This window comes from Pteropus medius, unplaced genomic scaffold (genome assembly GCF_902729225.1).
Source record: "Pteropus medius unplaced genomic scaffold, Ma_sr-lr_union100, whole genome shotgun sequence".
Taxonomy (NCBI): Eukaryota; Metazoa; Chordata; class Mammalia; order Chiroptera; family Pteropodidae; genus Pteropus; species Pteropus medius.
The window spans coordinates 16,451,017-16,467,231 of NW_024351729.1; the positions used below are offsets into that span (position 1 = coordinate 16,451,017).

At 34.4% G+C, this 16,215-nt stretch overlaps 1 protein-coding gene across 1 annotated transcript in view; it reads left to right on the forward strand.

Annotated features, from left to right (window-relative positions):
- Positions 1 to 16,215, forward strand: part of CPS1 (carbamoyl-phosphate synthase 1) — a 115,781-nt gene that overhangs the window by 19,066 nt on the left and 80,500 nt on the right. The window contains exons 3-10 of the mRNA XM_039844675.1: positions 994 to 1,138; positions 2,083 to 2,172; positions 4,017 to 4,073; positions 6,570 to 6,662; positions 12,055 to 12,144; positions 13,892 to 14,020; positions 14,582 to 14,688; positions 15,972 to 16,110. Coding sequence (XP_039700609.1) covers positions 994 to 1,138; positions 2,083 to 2,172; positions 4,017 to 4,073; positions 6,570 to 6,662; positions 12,055 to 12,144; positions 13,892 to 14,020; positions 14,582 to 14,688; positions 15,972 to 16,110 — 850 coding nt within the window. The remainder of the gene's footprint in view (positions 1 to 993; positions 1,139 to 2,082; positions 2,173 to 4,016; positions 4,074 to 6,569; positions 6,663 to 12,054; positions 12,145 to 13,891; positions 14,021 to 14,581; positions 14,689 to 15,971; positions 16,111 to 16,215) is intronic.

Below are 16,215 nucleotides of genomic sequence, written 5' to 3' on the forward strand. Positions count from 1 at the left end.
CTATGCAGAAAGTGAAATAAGAGGGGCGGAACTCAGGAGAACCCTCATTGTAATGTATTCCAATGTATGGAATAGCTACAGATAGCTCCTGGCATTTATGGGAATACTGTTTCTTAATTATTAAGAATAAGGTTTCTTATTATTAAGAATATGAGATATATATATATATGTATATATATATATATATACACATATATATCTATAAAATAAGAACACAGGTATTCTTATTTTTCCCTTCTACAAACTTTAAAATTAAGCCCTTCCTACTTCTTATAACTATTTCAAAATAGTTGTTTGGAATCTTTTAATTTAGAATTCAGAAATGCTTCAAGTCAATTTTTGTGGGATTGATTTTTTTCTAAGTCGATAATAACTCTCAAACATATGCCTCTTTCTAAAATTGAACTATTTTAAAATCAACTATATTAAATATATATTTCATAAAAAATTAACTCACTGTTTTAAATGTTCAATAAATTTAAAAAAATTTGTACCCATGCAACCATCACTGACATAATCGGAATACTCTTCAGTATCCTAAAAGATATTTTTAAAAAATCTTTAAATTTTTGACAGTTACTATTTTGGTGAAACTGGCAGCCCTCAACAGTAAATATCAGTTTGGAACCAATCATTGTCTGGTAGGCTAAGAGAATCTTCAAGACATCTGCAAACTTTAGAGCAATATGTTAAAAATTAAGACCTTAAGGAATTTTTTAAAGACAAAAAATTTAAGAAATTGAGGGAATGAAAATTATATGAGAATATAACTTAGTACTTAAGAGTCAGCTTTTCTTTTCATAGCAGTCATATCATGAAGTAAATTAACAAATTCTATCTTAAAATTCTCTAGGTTTGCTAATATCTAGAAACAGTTTTTAGGTTTTTAATCTCATGTTCTCTAATTTTCAAGGATTCAGTTATTAAGAATATGTATGTAAATTGTAGCTATACACATTTTTTTGTTGGTAATTTTTTGGCATCTTTACCCAGGTACCCGGAAGCTATTACTGATCCTGCCTACAAGGGACAGATTCTCACCATGGCTAACCCTATTATTGGAAATGGTGGTGCCCCTGACACTACTGCACTGGATGAACTGGGACTTAGTAAATATTTGGAATCTGATGGAATTAAGGTAGTACCAGTGATGACTATTTTAAAAGTCTCAATTTCAAGGGGTATAATTGATTTATTTTAAGAATCTAGGTTGGGCAAAGTTTCTTCCTGAAAATCATAATACAAACCATTAAATTAGTGTTCTCAACCTCTTCCTAGGTATATGAAAATAATCTTGAGCATGACATCGAGTTTTATTTTTCAGGGCACTTTGGATTTGTTCTTCAATGCCTTCGATCAAACTTGGCTTTATTTGGAAAAATGTTGTTATAAGTTCAAATAATAACTATGCTACAAGAATTAGTAATGAATCACCTTTTAATAGGATTTTGATAATCAACTCGGTATTAACTATTTGCCTTTTAATCTTATCCTTTTTGGAGATGATAAGTCTAAATGTATATTTAGATGATAAGTCTAGATGATATGCCAGTCTAAAAGTAAACACATTAAAATTTCTTATTCATGGTAGATTCGGATAATATCTTAACAATTCAAAACCTTACACATCAAATTCGCCACTTTATTTTTTTCACCATTCTATTTTTGAATAACTTGGCCTGATCATTTAGTTTAGCTCTATTTCTCACAATTTTATCCAAATTTCTCAGTCATATTTAAATATAGATTAAAAATAATTTTATTCTTCATGTACATTAAATAAGTAATTATTAATTAGATTACTGATGAATGCCACTGAAAAGGGGGATTCATCTTAGTCTCAGGATCTGGCAAACCAGATAAGACTGTTTCCTTACATAATAGATAACTAAGGTAAAAATTATGTATTTTAAGAGAAAAGTGTTGATCATCTTTTTTTCTTCAAGTATTCAAAAATTTAAGTCTCATATCAGTGGATGTAATAAAGCTTTTTAAAAAATGCAAACTGATCCTTAAGAAAGGTCACAAGAGTTGGATAATATTTTGTGGTCACCCCTTTAAAATGACTGCCTGTCTTTCCAGGTTGCAGGTTTGCTGGTGCTCAGTTACAGTAATGACTACAACCACTGGTTGGCTACCAAGAGTCTAGGTCAATGGCTGCAGGAAGAAAAGGTGAGAAATATGATAGACCATCCATCATCACCTAAGGATGATTGGTAGGGTCTGTGGAAATGCGCAAAGGTGAATGTAGTTAAAGGGCCAAGCAGATGAAACATATCATACAGTTTGGTATCTTGTTTATTTCAAAGAGCAATTCCTTCTGTTATTACTACAGGCTAAATTGTCTGGATTCATTCTCTTCTGAACACCTAGGACCAGATATTTTCATTTCATCCACTAGATGGCAGTCAAACATGCTTGGTAGCTTTTCTAATCCTGGAAAGGGGTTAGAAAAATTTTTAGAATTTTTTGATCTCTCAAGCAATTTAACCTCTCCCTCCCCTTTTATCCAGGATCTAGATATGTAACTTGTGTCATGGATTCTAGTACTGGTTCTACCATTAACTAGCTATGTCACTTTGTGCCAGTTATATCATCATACGATACTAAGTTTTTGTTTTTTTGTTCTTAAGGAATGTAAACAGATTGCCATTTAGTCTCTTTGGGCTTAAACATTATGCCTCTATGACATAGAATTATACATAATCTCATTTGAAATTATAAATAAAAAAAGTTTTAAAACTTACCTTACATTTTCTTATTTTAACTATTATTTTTTAATCAAGTAAGAGGAGTCTCTTGGTTCAAATGTCAGACATATTTAAAGTTAATAGACCTGCTATATATTTATCTTCATCTCCAGTGTTGCTGTAGCTGCTCTTTGTCGAGTTGCTGCTGGGTTTGTAATTGACAGAATAATATTCTAGTAAAGCTCTGCCTCTCCAATGAGCATCTGCCTATTGGGGTGAAATGTTGTCTCTTTCTGACCAATCAAAAAGTCTTGATCTTGGCTTCCTTGTTCTCATTTTCTCTAAATATTAAAAGAGGGAAGAAGGTGTTTATATCATCTCCCAAGTTATTACTATTTTCTTCTCCACCATCTGAATTTATGTCCAGACAGCTAAATTTTGAAACGGTCCTTCAGGAGGCTACCCGTAACACCTGCCTGACCTTAAATGTCTCCTTTATGTCCTTTAGGACACCTGATATTATAGTGGCTCCATATCATCCCTGTAGTTTACAAGCTTCATCTATGGCCTGTTAGTTTGTTTCGTAAATGTGCTTTGCCTCCTCTTCCATGATCACAGACACGTAGAGTAGAAGAGGGTATAAGGTAAATACCAGTTTGCCTCCTTTGATGTACAGATGAGGAAAAGCAGCTTGCTCAACTGTCACTCAGATAATTGGTGGAAAAAAAGCAATTACAAGTGCTTTTCCTGATTCCTGACTCATTGCTCTTTCATTACAACACATCTCTCTATCCAGCCTAGTCAAAGGAAATAAAACAAATGGTGGCGTTGCCTGATTTATTAAAAAAATAGGGAAATTTTATTACAGCATGACTACTTAACAAGGATCTTCAGAAAAATGTGTTGAGTGCCTACTGTGTGCCAGAAACATTTGGCTCAAAACATAGATTTGCATATTATTTACATATCATTGCTTAAGAAGTTCACAAATTCTATTGTTTCAAAAATATATGTCTTTGTGTATATATGTATATATATAATATTGTTTAATATCCTGTGTTAAAAGCAACAAAACTGTAGCAGAAGATTGATGTTCAGAATTTCTCATTTTTTATTCTGAGGAAAGGCTTGGATATTAAGAATCCTGTGCCCAACTGGAATAGCAATTTACCGTGTTCTGACAACATAGTCACCCTGGGTCAGAGAAAAGGAGTAGAGAAATTATAAACTGCTCAAGAAGATAGATGATGCTAAGTTTGTACCTTGAAAACAATACACTGGATCTAATTTCCTCCAATTTCACTGTCACTACAATTTTTTTTATAGGTTCCTGCAATTTATGGAGTGGATACAAGAATGCTGACTAAAATAATTCGGGATAAGGTATGATCATCATCTTTAGCCAAACCTATGTTTCTTCACACATATATTTTTCCCTCAGTGCCCAAGGAATCCATTTATATGTAAGAGAACAAATCGGGCCAATTTTTGCCATTTGGGTTTCTGTAGTCTTGTTTTATTATTTCTGATGTAATTTTCAAGACTGAATACTTGATTGGGATGTTCGTAACCTAATGGATTTGAGATTAATTCACTCAGCAGCAGTTTATTGAGTACCCACTATGTGTTTACTATCCCAACAAATAAAGGCCTTTGTAATTCAGCTAATGGGGCAGGACTAGTGAAGCAAGTGGAAAAGGTAACTAGTGCATAGCAATTTCCCTAAATTGAACACATACATGCTGGAAAATGCAAACCAAGAAGCATACAGCATTGATGAGATTATTTGTTTAGTTTTCTCGTAGGAGTTGTCTGTAAAATGAGTGAGTTATGTTTCATGAGTGTGCCAGATGAGCCCTGCAGGTGTTACATCAATTATATAGTCTTTCCAGACACTGTACCAATGACCAAGGTGAAAGCAAGTAGGTTTATCCTTTGCTTTCATATCTGATAACATCTGACCCTTCCTCTAAGGATATCTTATCACCTATGGCTTGCTTCGTCTTGTTATAAAAGGTGGACACTTTTTTTCCCCTTCATCATACTTCATATCCTAGACCAGAAAGAAACTTTACCTCACTGAAGTTAAATAAATTCCCCAAATCTGACTAAAATTGTCTCATTGAATAATATTACATAAAAAAGAAAAAAAATGGAATTTCAAAGTGAAAGAGATTCTTTAAGAAAATTTGTTGTAGATTTCTTGAATATATATTGACACAGGATCTCTGTAAACAGAAGGAAAGAACAGGTTTGAAAATAAGAACATGGCTATATACCCATGAACAGGATGAAGACAGAGTTTATATGATCCTTTTGCTCCACCTCTGATTTCATTCCCTTCTCCATGATTTTCCTCAGCATAGATGTTAGTGAGATTATATATCCCCAGTGGATTCTTGCATTTTCTTAGCCCAATGATGTATAAACAATGATGAAGCTACCAGAAGGAAATGGGAAGGAAATAAAATTGGGAAATTTATTTTGGGTTGCAGAATTGGCAGGTTGAATGGAATATAGTCAAGTCTATTAATTTAGGAAAACACTTTATAAGACCATACTGTATTCTTCATATTAGTTTAAGATAAACCCTTCTTTTATCAGAGGCAGTTATATTTTAAAAATTCTCCTGAATAGGATAGCACAGAGAAAATTGTTGTATCGCTTATTATATTTAATTGTGAGTGATGCTGGTTCATATTAAAATTTATATTGTAGCTTTCAGTCTATTGATCTTTGGTCGAAAACTAAAATTGAAATTCATTCAGCATACTTTAAGAAAAAAAATGAGAACAGAAAACCAAATTTCAAAATTAAGGATCCATAAATATAGATAAGGGATTCTGTGATTTAGATTATAAAAGTAGGTAGAGATCATTATGAAAATTAATAATCCAGCGTGGAAGAATAGGGTGTTTTTTAGTTATTTTTTCCAGAGTTGGAGGTAGCACTCTGGTTTTAGTAATTGCACTGAAATAACCGCCATGTCTCAATGGTGTGCTGGCACTTTTTACGTTCACTCATTCTCAAGTGACTCCTTCTCTTAAGGAACAACTTTCAAAGGGAAATAAAGACTTCCTTCTGTTTCCTTGAGTGCAATAATTTTCTTGGGGAAAGGCAAATCAGTGAATCAATTAGATATTTTTTTGCTCCCTCAGTCAAGTCTGACTTACTAAGTATAATATGCCATTTTTTCTAAATAGGTCAAAATAGAGTTACTCATAAGTAAATCTCAAGGTACAGCTAATAAGAAGAAAACATTTGCCGTGTTCAAGCTAGCAAGGCTAATTTGTGAAAATTTCACAGAAGACTAAACATTTTTAAAGTTCAGGTCCTTAGGGATACCTAGATCTTAGCGACCTTAGCATTTCTAAAGCAGTGAATATTTTCAATGTCACTTTTCAAAGTTTATGGCTTATATAGCATTTTACATTTTTTTGTGAATTAATTTTATTTTCACGATGTAATAAATTCCCATTCTTTTCAATTTTCTGAAAAATTTTAGGTTTTTATTTATTTTTTACTCAACAGATCGTTTTGTCCATGTCTCCCATGAAATATCCTTAGGTCAGATGCCCTAAGAAACAAGCACCCTGAATACTCACATTTGTACCAGGCTGGAACCTGGAGACCTGAATTCTGATGCCTTTGACTTTGCTTGCCCCAGGTGATTGTCTTAGCCCTAAATGAACTAATCATACTTCTCAGAGTGGTTCTCAAATCTTTAAAAGTTGAGAAGATGAAGGTCTTCTGCTTTTGGTTCTGAGTAGTTCTAAAGACATCGGAATCTCAAAGCAGGTGTTTAAATCCCTGTGAACTTATCCTGTCAGCACCTTCATCATCCCTCCTTTTTAACTGTTGAATTTTTTAATTTGATAGGGCACCATGCTTGGCAAGATTGAATTTGAAGGTCAGTCTGTGGATTTTATGGATCCAAATAAGCAGAATTTGATTGCCGAGGTTTCAACCAAGGTGAGAGCTTTTTCTTTATATTTCATAGTTTTGTTTTATTCCCTTTAGACCTTCTTTTCTTATAATATCAAATCTTCATCTAGGCAGAGGCCTTTTAGAAGTACCAGAGTTGAGGGAAAAAATGGCCTCATAGCAGCTAAAATATCTATAGAAATCAGTACACTTAAAGTTAGTAACTTTTATTCACGGGGAAAAACTTGATGCCCTGATTTAGAAATTGTTTACTATTATTTTAACTTTTTTTTTCCTTTTCTGGTTCTCCAGCTCAAAATTTTAACAATGTCAAATAAAGAGGGTGCTGAATTACCAGAGACAAGCATAGTGACAATCAAGAGTCAGAGCAAATAGCCTGCTAGAGAGCAAAGGGCACTTTAAAGAAATCAGACAATAATCTGAGTCTGGAGTCATTTTGTGCAAGGAAAAGTGTTCCTTCACACACCGAAGACTTATTGTAACTATTATAACTGCATTCAAAGATTAGTATTCATAATAATGACTGTGTCACCCCAAAGTGAGCTATAATTAGTGCACATTTACAGGAGGGCATAAAATACATTTTAGAAAAACTCCTTTTGGTTTTGATTGAATATCTATGAATGTAGGCATAAGTCTCTTGGGCTACAGTTTCTGTCCTTGGGGAATGTGGAAACTAGTGGAACGGGCAAGTGAGTAATCATTTTGGACAGAATCTTGTGGTATGGTATCCTTGGAATGCACCCAGCTTGCCACAAGTGCATGCGTGGGGCAGAATCGAATGAGATAAGTGTATCAGGGAAAGCTCTGCAGAGGATTTAGGCTTGTTTTGTAATAAAAAAAAAATGTCACACATTTGAGAGGGACAGAGGTATAAACAAAATGATGTGTTTGAAGAGTTATGGGTACTTTGGTATGGCTGAACCAAAGGGTTCACATATTTGACTAAAGATGAGTAGAGATGGACTAGTGTTAGGTCCAGAGGGTTTTGTGTCATTGGCTAAATCAGCAAAACTGGAAACAATTGGGAACTCATTTGGCATCATTTTGGAGCAAAGTAGACTGGATAAAAGAGTGATTAATTAGAACATTATTGTAGCTAATCAGTATAATACCCATGAGACCCTGGACTGAGCAGTGACAGCAAGAATAGAGACAATGAGGTGGCTTGGACAAATGAGAGAAGGAGGCAGTGGATGAGACCAATTAAAGATCTCCCTATTTTCTCAGCGATTTCAACTAGTTTGAGTGAACACAGTAATGATTTCAACAGGGATTTGATAGGTCTATGGGATATCAGTATGAAAAAATTTTTTTAAAGAAACGTTTCCGATGCACTTTGAAATTTAAAGGAGTGCTTGCTACTTTCTGTTTTTACAACATAAAACAGGGGGCATGACAGAGTTTTCTTTTTCTCGGTGTATTTGGTGTGTATTTGGTTACCACTGTGCTTTAAATATGGAGAATTCAGGCCAGCTGAAACATCTTCGAAATGGTTGCTATTGGCTAGCTCTACCTTAGCTATTATTTTCACTGTAGGAGAGATGGCCACAGACTTCTTTTCCATCACCAGTGGGGCAACAAAGCATCTCTCTCTTTAAAATGTTATTTTAAATAGATATATTCACATCATTTTATTCCTATATGCAACAGTTTCTTGTCTAAGATAGTTTATGGTTCTCATGGTCCATTTAAAGAGGCAGCTCTTGTCTTAGAAGAAAATAATAACCAACATTTTTTGAATACTCAGTTAATTCTCTTTTAAAAAACTCCATTTCAAATGCAACTTGTCTATTTTAAATCAAATGTAACTTGTCCAAGATTTTATAGCTAGCCTCGACTTGAACTCCAGTGACTTCAGAATCTGTGTGGTTAACCTCATGCCAGTTCTGCTTTTTTTTTTTTGTGGTGTGGTTTGACTGAAAAGCCTCAAGAAAGCTCCATTTCTAGGATCCTGTTACATAAAGTGAAGAAGCTCTCTTAAGGTTCCTTGTGAACTTGGTTCTTCTTGACCAGCATCTGTGGGGGATCGGGGGGCAGAATATATTTGTATATTCTGCTCTTCTGCCAGGGATCTCTCTCTCTTTCTCCCTCCTTTGCTTGCTTTCAAGAAGTCAGTGTAAAGGGTCGGTTAGCACCTTATTCCTCTGCAAAAACTTTACTGACTTACCCAATCTTTGTATTTTATGTCATTTTATAAATAGCTTTGTTATATTAAAAACAAAAAAGATCAAATTGTATTTAGCTCCTTGCAAAGAGTGTCTCTTGTTTATGGTTTGCTCTTTGAAATTAAAGGCCATGGTTTACTTATTTGAGTCCTCAACACTTACTATAGTTAGTGCCTTTCACGTAGTACATGTTTAATAAACATTGGATGAATGAATGAAGGAATGAACAAAGCCAGTAAGTAGTAGCCAGAGTTGGTAGTAAAGATGTTACAGATTCTTTTTCTTCTTCAAATCCTGATTACTTTAATCAATGTTTTTGATGGTTTTATTATCTTCATTATTAATGTAAAATTATCATTATTGCTAATAACTATTATGAGTTTTATTAATACAAATAGTAATAGACTAGTTGTACTGAGTACCTAGCTTGTATCAAGCATTTTTCTTAACGCTTTACATTGATTAACTTTTTGAATCCTCAGAGCAATTCTATGGGATAGGTATTATAAGTATTTCATTTTACCAAAGGAGAAACTGAGATATAGAGAGAGATTAAATTCCATTCCTAGGGTGAACAGCTACCAAGATTTATACCGAAGAAGGTTTGTTCCAGTGTCCATCTCTTAAACATCATCTTATAATGCCTCCTAACATATTAGAAATAATAATTATTAGTAACCATAGTCATACTATCACAGAATTGTATTCAAATACATTTCATAGTTTTATATCACCTACTTCTTATATCTGTAAAGTGAAGATTCAAGGATATCTAATCAGCAGTTGTGAAATGTATGATAAGACAGTGGGTGAATGCACTAGGAAACCGTTTTGCCCTACTGTGACAAAACCTCATTAAGGGTTTTTCGAAAAGATACTCCCTCTCCCACACTTACTGATGCCTGTTTATTTGTGAAATGATTCACATTGTGACCTAGCACCAACAGAATGACAATGGAGAACATTTTATAAAGAAGAGCTCCAGCTGTGAGAACCTTATCACACCTGGGCATTTTTTTTTTTTTTTAAAGAAACAGTTATTAAAAGAGTAAAAATAGCCTGATTAGTGCTGTGTCAGATTCAGAGAAAACATGCATTGATGTTATCTGGTATTCTTACTCTGGTACATGGAAACAGGGGGTGGGGTTTGGGGTCCCTGGGAATCAGTCCTTGATTATATGGTCTTGATGTTCATGTTGATGTGGACATGTGGACATACAGACATCATATGGAAGCATAAGAAATATGAGTTGTTAAAGAAAGTGAATTTTAAATTCGACCTATAATTTTCTAAATATCTAGAATTTGATTATGCCATATGTGATATTCACTTGTTTTTAATTCTCAAACTTGTCCATTCAAGTGACATGGAACTATTTTCCTTATATTTGTTTCAACGTATTTTCCTGTGAAGTGGCTTAGTTTGAGATAGCATGAATAAAGGCTATTTTTTCTTTTAGAGCAATAGGATTTTAGAACTAAGAAGTACCTTGAGGATCTAGTCTAGTATATTCCAAATGTGAGGAGCATCGATCCTGGAGAAATTCACATTAAAAGAATTCTGTGATTGGGGATTGAGGAGCTGGGTGAAAAAGGTGAAGGGATTAAGGAGTGCAAATTGGTAGTTACAAAATAGTCATGGAGATGGAAAGTATAGCATAGGGTATATAGTCAATAATATTGTAATAATTATGTATAGTACCAGGTGGACACTAGACTAATGAGGGGATCACTTTGTAAATTATATAAAAGTCTAACCACTAAGCTGCATACCTGAAACTAATATAAAATGATATTGAATGTCAACTCTAATTGAAAAATAAAAAAACAAAAAATAATTCTATGGTAAAACAGGTTGAAAATGCTGCATAAAATGTTCCTTTCTTGGAGAGTCCTAATGCAGATTCACATATTGTAGTGTCTGTGAGGTCTTGCTTAACTTTCGTCATTCTGTATGGAGAGTATATAATGTGTTTGTTTAGGGACCAGCAAATAGGAATCTATCCGTATTTTTATCACTACTAAATCAAGGGGAAGATTGCAATGGTGAAAGCTGATTATATTCTGTGAGTTTTGTGTGGGTGTAGTTGATAATTTAATTCATTGTTTTGTAATTGCAATTTGATGTCGCTACAACTAGATGATAATAGTACTTTACTTTGTAGCAGAAACCTAAGGGTAAATCTATATTTTTTCATATTATCTGATGAGAGAGATTATCTGTGTCAGTTCAGCAATAATTTCCCTAGATCATAGAAGGACTGGGGTATTTTCTCTCTAGCATAGTCAGCGGGAGAAAAAAAATATGATATACTTTTAAATTTGCCCTCAAGTACTGTCTAAAGATTGTGATTTCACATTCTATAGACTTTGTAGAGAGATACACGTTTCAGTTAAAGTACAATGCTCTTTCAAATATCCAATTGCAACTTTTATCTAAAACCTTTTGCAAATGTTGAAATCATCCTAAAATCAGAATGTGCTAACTAACTCTTAAAGCTGGAATCAGTGTGAGCACCCAGTCCTCTAGGCTCTATTCTCCCTATATTTCTATTACTTTTTCTTTTATGACTTTGGAAAACTGTTTCTTGAGTAAATGCCTCTGAAAATAGATCTGACTCCAAGTAGTGCTTAAGACATAGGTAATGATTATGATATACTCTGAGATCCTTTTATGAAGAAGTCTACCATTTAAATGCAAATGATTGCACAGTAATCTACAGGGACCAGTGGTCTACACTTGCTTAGCAATTCCCCTGACTCTCATACTGATTTTATCCATTAGCCCCACTGCATACACCTAATGCACAATAGCTCTACCCCCTCCACACTTCGTTGCAATTTGAGGATCAAGTGGTATTTAAAACATGGTGTATCTTTTACCATATCTATCTAGTGCTGAATCAGGCAATAATACTTGAAAATTCTATTGCTACCAGCTGTTAGTGAGGCAAAATATAGGAAAGATGGTTGTTAACTATGGAAGCAATCTATATCTTAGAGATCATTGTTTTTACTGTAATCAACATTTTTTATAAAAACAGCAAAGTATTTTTTCTCTTAAAAAAGATAGTCTGTGGTCACTTGCTGTGCTTTTCTTATAAACTGATTATTAACTGCGTCATTTCCTAGTAGTTAACAACCAATCTGTCACCAATCTAAGTGCAAAGCATCTTCAGATATGTTTATGATATTGATTTGTTGCTCACAGCTGGAATTTCTCTCTCACTCCTTGATTTTTAAAATGGCAGGATGTCAAGGTGTACGGCAAAGGAAATGGGATAAAAGTGGTAGCTGTAGATTGCGGAATAAAGAACAACGTAATCCGCCTACTAGTAAAGGTAAGTAAATCGTGCTGTCTCAACGGTGAGGATTTGTAATATTGATCGTCAGTGTTAAGCTGATTTTCTCTATCCATTTCAGAGCTTGTGCATTCTCTCAGTACATCAGGGAATCTACTCTCTTCTTGTTGCCTTTGATCTACAAAATAAGACATTTATCCCTGTTAAAATTAGAGATGTGAACTACTGTTTTTTTTGTTTTTTTTTTTAAAAAACAAACTCAAAGGCCACAAAAACAGAGAAGAAAATTATGACTGTTTTAATCACTTATTGACTGACATTCTGAGACATACCACATTCACTTTCTTGGGTTTTACAGATAACCAAAAAGCTAGATTCAGTCAAAGAAATCCTCCACTGGGCTACATTTATTATGTACCACATGTATGCAGGGGTCATGCCCTGATACAATGCATACTTTCATATTGCTTGATATCGATGCTTAGGCAACCAATTAAAATTAAACCTTAAAAATCCTTAAGGAGAATTTAACCATAATTACAATGCTTTCTTAAATATTTGTTGCTATGATTTCTCCTTTTTCTCGCTTCTTTCCTCTTCTCCCATTCTCTGTCTTTCTATGTTTCTCTCTCTCTCCGTCTCTCTTTCTCTCTCTCTCTCTCTCTCTCTCACACACACACACACGCACACACACATACACACAGATATTTGCATAATACTAAATTAGCATGGATATAGAGGAATTCTTTAATTCTTTGTTAGAGAATGTCAGAAATATCCAAAACGTGATTTCAAATTCTGGTCAAGTTTATTAACAAAAAATGTGCACGGACTCTTCAGTAGCAGATGCTGTGGATGGCTTATCCATATCTTCCTCTCGTATTACCATTTTAAGGCATTGTGTCTGGGCTTCCAATTAAAGGTGCTGGCATCTTATTGCCTGAGAGCTCTCTTTGGTTGATTGGAGACTGCTGGCATGCTGGAAATACCATAGCATAAATGATCCCTGCTTCATCCCCAACCAGTGACTAGAGAGGGTCATTGTGTACATATCCTAGCTCCTTTGCCCCATGACTGGGTTGTCTTTAAGACTGATATTCTACATTGGCTCTCGGAGCACCCCAGTGGGCTGAACCTCTGGTTATCCACAGTGGTAACTGCCTGATAATGTGGTGGCATTTTCTATTGGTCTTTCTTGGAAACTCTTCTAAATAAACATTTCTCTCAAATCCTTGTCTCAGGAAATGCTTCTAGAATGGTTTACAAAGACATTTCCTATCCACGTTAATATAGAAAGTTACAACTTTTCTATCAGAATATTAATATTATAGATAATATGAGAAAACCCTAGGAAAGAAGGCAGGTTAAAATTTGATCAAGCAAACAAGGCAAAATTGAAAAATGTGAAAGGTGAGCCAACTTAAGTTTGTAGAAAATAGGGGTTTTTTTGCAACTCTTTCTACTATAGTCCTAGGTAAGATAACCATATTCCTGTGTGCCCAGTTACTTTAAGCTCTGAAACTTTCTGAAGTGTGGGAAAGTATATTATCTATTTTTTCAGGATCAAAATTTTAATTTTTTTTTCACTACTCTCTATTATTCACTACATTTACATCACATAAAATAAAGTGAGCCACCAATGAATTTTTTGCTCAGCTTTATTTATTTAAAGCACGTGCTACTTTTCCTTCTCTTTAGGGAGTAGTCAAGAGAAGATCTAGCAAAATTATACTTTGGAAAAGAAAAATGTTATTAAATTCTGATCATTCTTGTGTTTATTTTCCAGCGAGGAGCTGAAGTACATTTAGTTCCCTGGAATCATGATTTCACCAAGATGGAGTATGATGGGCTTTTAATTGCTGGAGGACCTGGGAACCCGGCTCTTGCACAACCACTAATTCAGAATGTCAAAAAGGTGCAGTGAACCCGGGGGTAGTGTGTATCTCTGTGCGAAGTGGAGGGAGTCTGCTTGAAAGGCTGTCATATATTTTATTTATTTAAGAATTTTTTATGACTCCCATTTGTGACCTCTGAGGCAATGTCAACATAGATGTGTATCAGGGGGAACCAATGAGAAGAGAGTACCTGAAGAAAAAGAGCCTTTCTTTAGGCAAAATAACTGAGATTGTGCCTTCGAGTTCAGAGAGCTGGAGTCGAATCTCCAAAAGTGTCTTTCCATACAATAGTGAAATGACAGCTCACGTTTCTCACCATGACCTTGGGACTTAAAAGAACTCAAGTTTCTAAAGATGTATTAAATTAGACTTAATTTAGTCTTAATATTAAGTATGCTTCATCGAATTCTAATGCTATAAATTTGTCAATCATGTTCTTATTTATAATCTAACTTTTTTTCAATTAGTATTCTCTTTACTTTGTTAATTAAGAAAAAAAGGATGCTTCATTTTTATTCCTTCAGAGGCAGTATTTTCTTGGAATGGTACTTCTGGATGAATAAAAATTCTCCTTGATTTAGGTTTTGGAGAGTGACCGCAAGGAGCCATTGTTTGGAATTAGTACAGGAAATTTAATAACAGGGTTAGCTGCTGGTGCCAAAACCTACAAGATGTCCATGGCCAACAGGTAAGGCAGTTATGCTTTTGTTTACAGGTCGAATTGGCTCTGAAATACTAAATCCAAAAGACTTAGAGAACTTCATGCCATTTTCTTCAGAATAAATAGATCACCACACTAATTACATGGTTCACAGTTGTCTGACTACTTGATACCACTTTTATTGCATTTTTGAAAGGCAGCCTTCTCTAAGACCTTTGCTGTAGTTTCAAGTTATTTTCCTTCCCTTGACATAAATTGAGATTATAATAATTAAATAATATTCCAAGGGAAGTTCTGTTTTTGAGCTTTATTTCAGAGAATTGATAACATTGTAAGACTGTGTGACTTGAGAACCAAAAGATCTTCAGATCCTCTCAGTTTTACTTTCTTAACCCAAATGAAGTTAATTTATTCAACATGGAGCTTTCCACCACAGCCCACCTTCCACGTGAAGTATAATTCAAAATGACTGAGGACTGAGTAGTCATTTCTTTATCATCTCCATGAACTCTCCTCTGGCTTTAAAATTACTGTGGCTCTCTTAAAACAAGATATATATGTTTAAATTTTATTTTATTAGTTTCAAGTATTCATTACATTGGTTAGACATTTATATAGTTTATAAAACGATCCCCCTAATTGTTCTTTTTCTCCTCTGGTTCTTCACTTCGTCATTACATTAATGTTAACTGCATTCCCTACGCCGTGCTCCCCACCCCCGTGACCATCTACCAACTACTAATTTGTACTTCTTTAACCTTTCACCCCTTTCTCCCAACCCTCCAACCCCCTCCCCTCTGGCCGTCACCAGATAGTCCACTATATTTGTGAATCTGTTTTTGATTAGTTTGTTCTTTTTGTTCCTTAGATTCTGCATATAAGTGAAATCATATGGTATTTACCTTTCTCTGTCTGACTTATTTCACTCAGCATAATAACTTCTAGGTCCATCCATGTTGTTGCAAATGGTAGGATTACAAGTTACTTATATTTGTCTGTCTCTGTTAAACTAGTGAACAACTCTTAACTTTTTTGTTATAAGTGCAGTTCCTTCTTTTCTAAAACTGATTATAGAAGTTTAATAAACCTGATATTTCACACACAAAACAAACCTTCCTGAATTAATTTTTGTTGCTAAAATTATTTGGATTAACAATCTGTGTCTTTTCTCACAGAGTAATTTTCACTGGTAACTTTCAAATTTAATAGTTTTTTTTCTTGCTCACTGTTTTACAACAAATGCATTTATAGTCCTCTCTTCATTTTTCCTCCTCCCTCTTCTTTTTCTCTCTCTTTTTTTTTCTTTTCAGAGGGCAGAATCAGCCTGTTCTGAATGTGACAAATAGACAAGCTTTTATTACTTCTCAGAATCATGGCTATGCCCTGGAAAACGCCCTTCCTGCTGGCTGGAAGCCACTTTTTGTGAATGTTAATGATCAAACAAATGAGGTAAGCGCTCTCAACAAACCTGTTTAGTTGGCGATGAGAGATGGAGAGCTTTTAATATTCTGTTATACAGACACCTTTCTTTTGTTTATGTGGGTTATTTGGGGT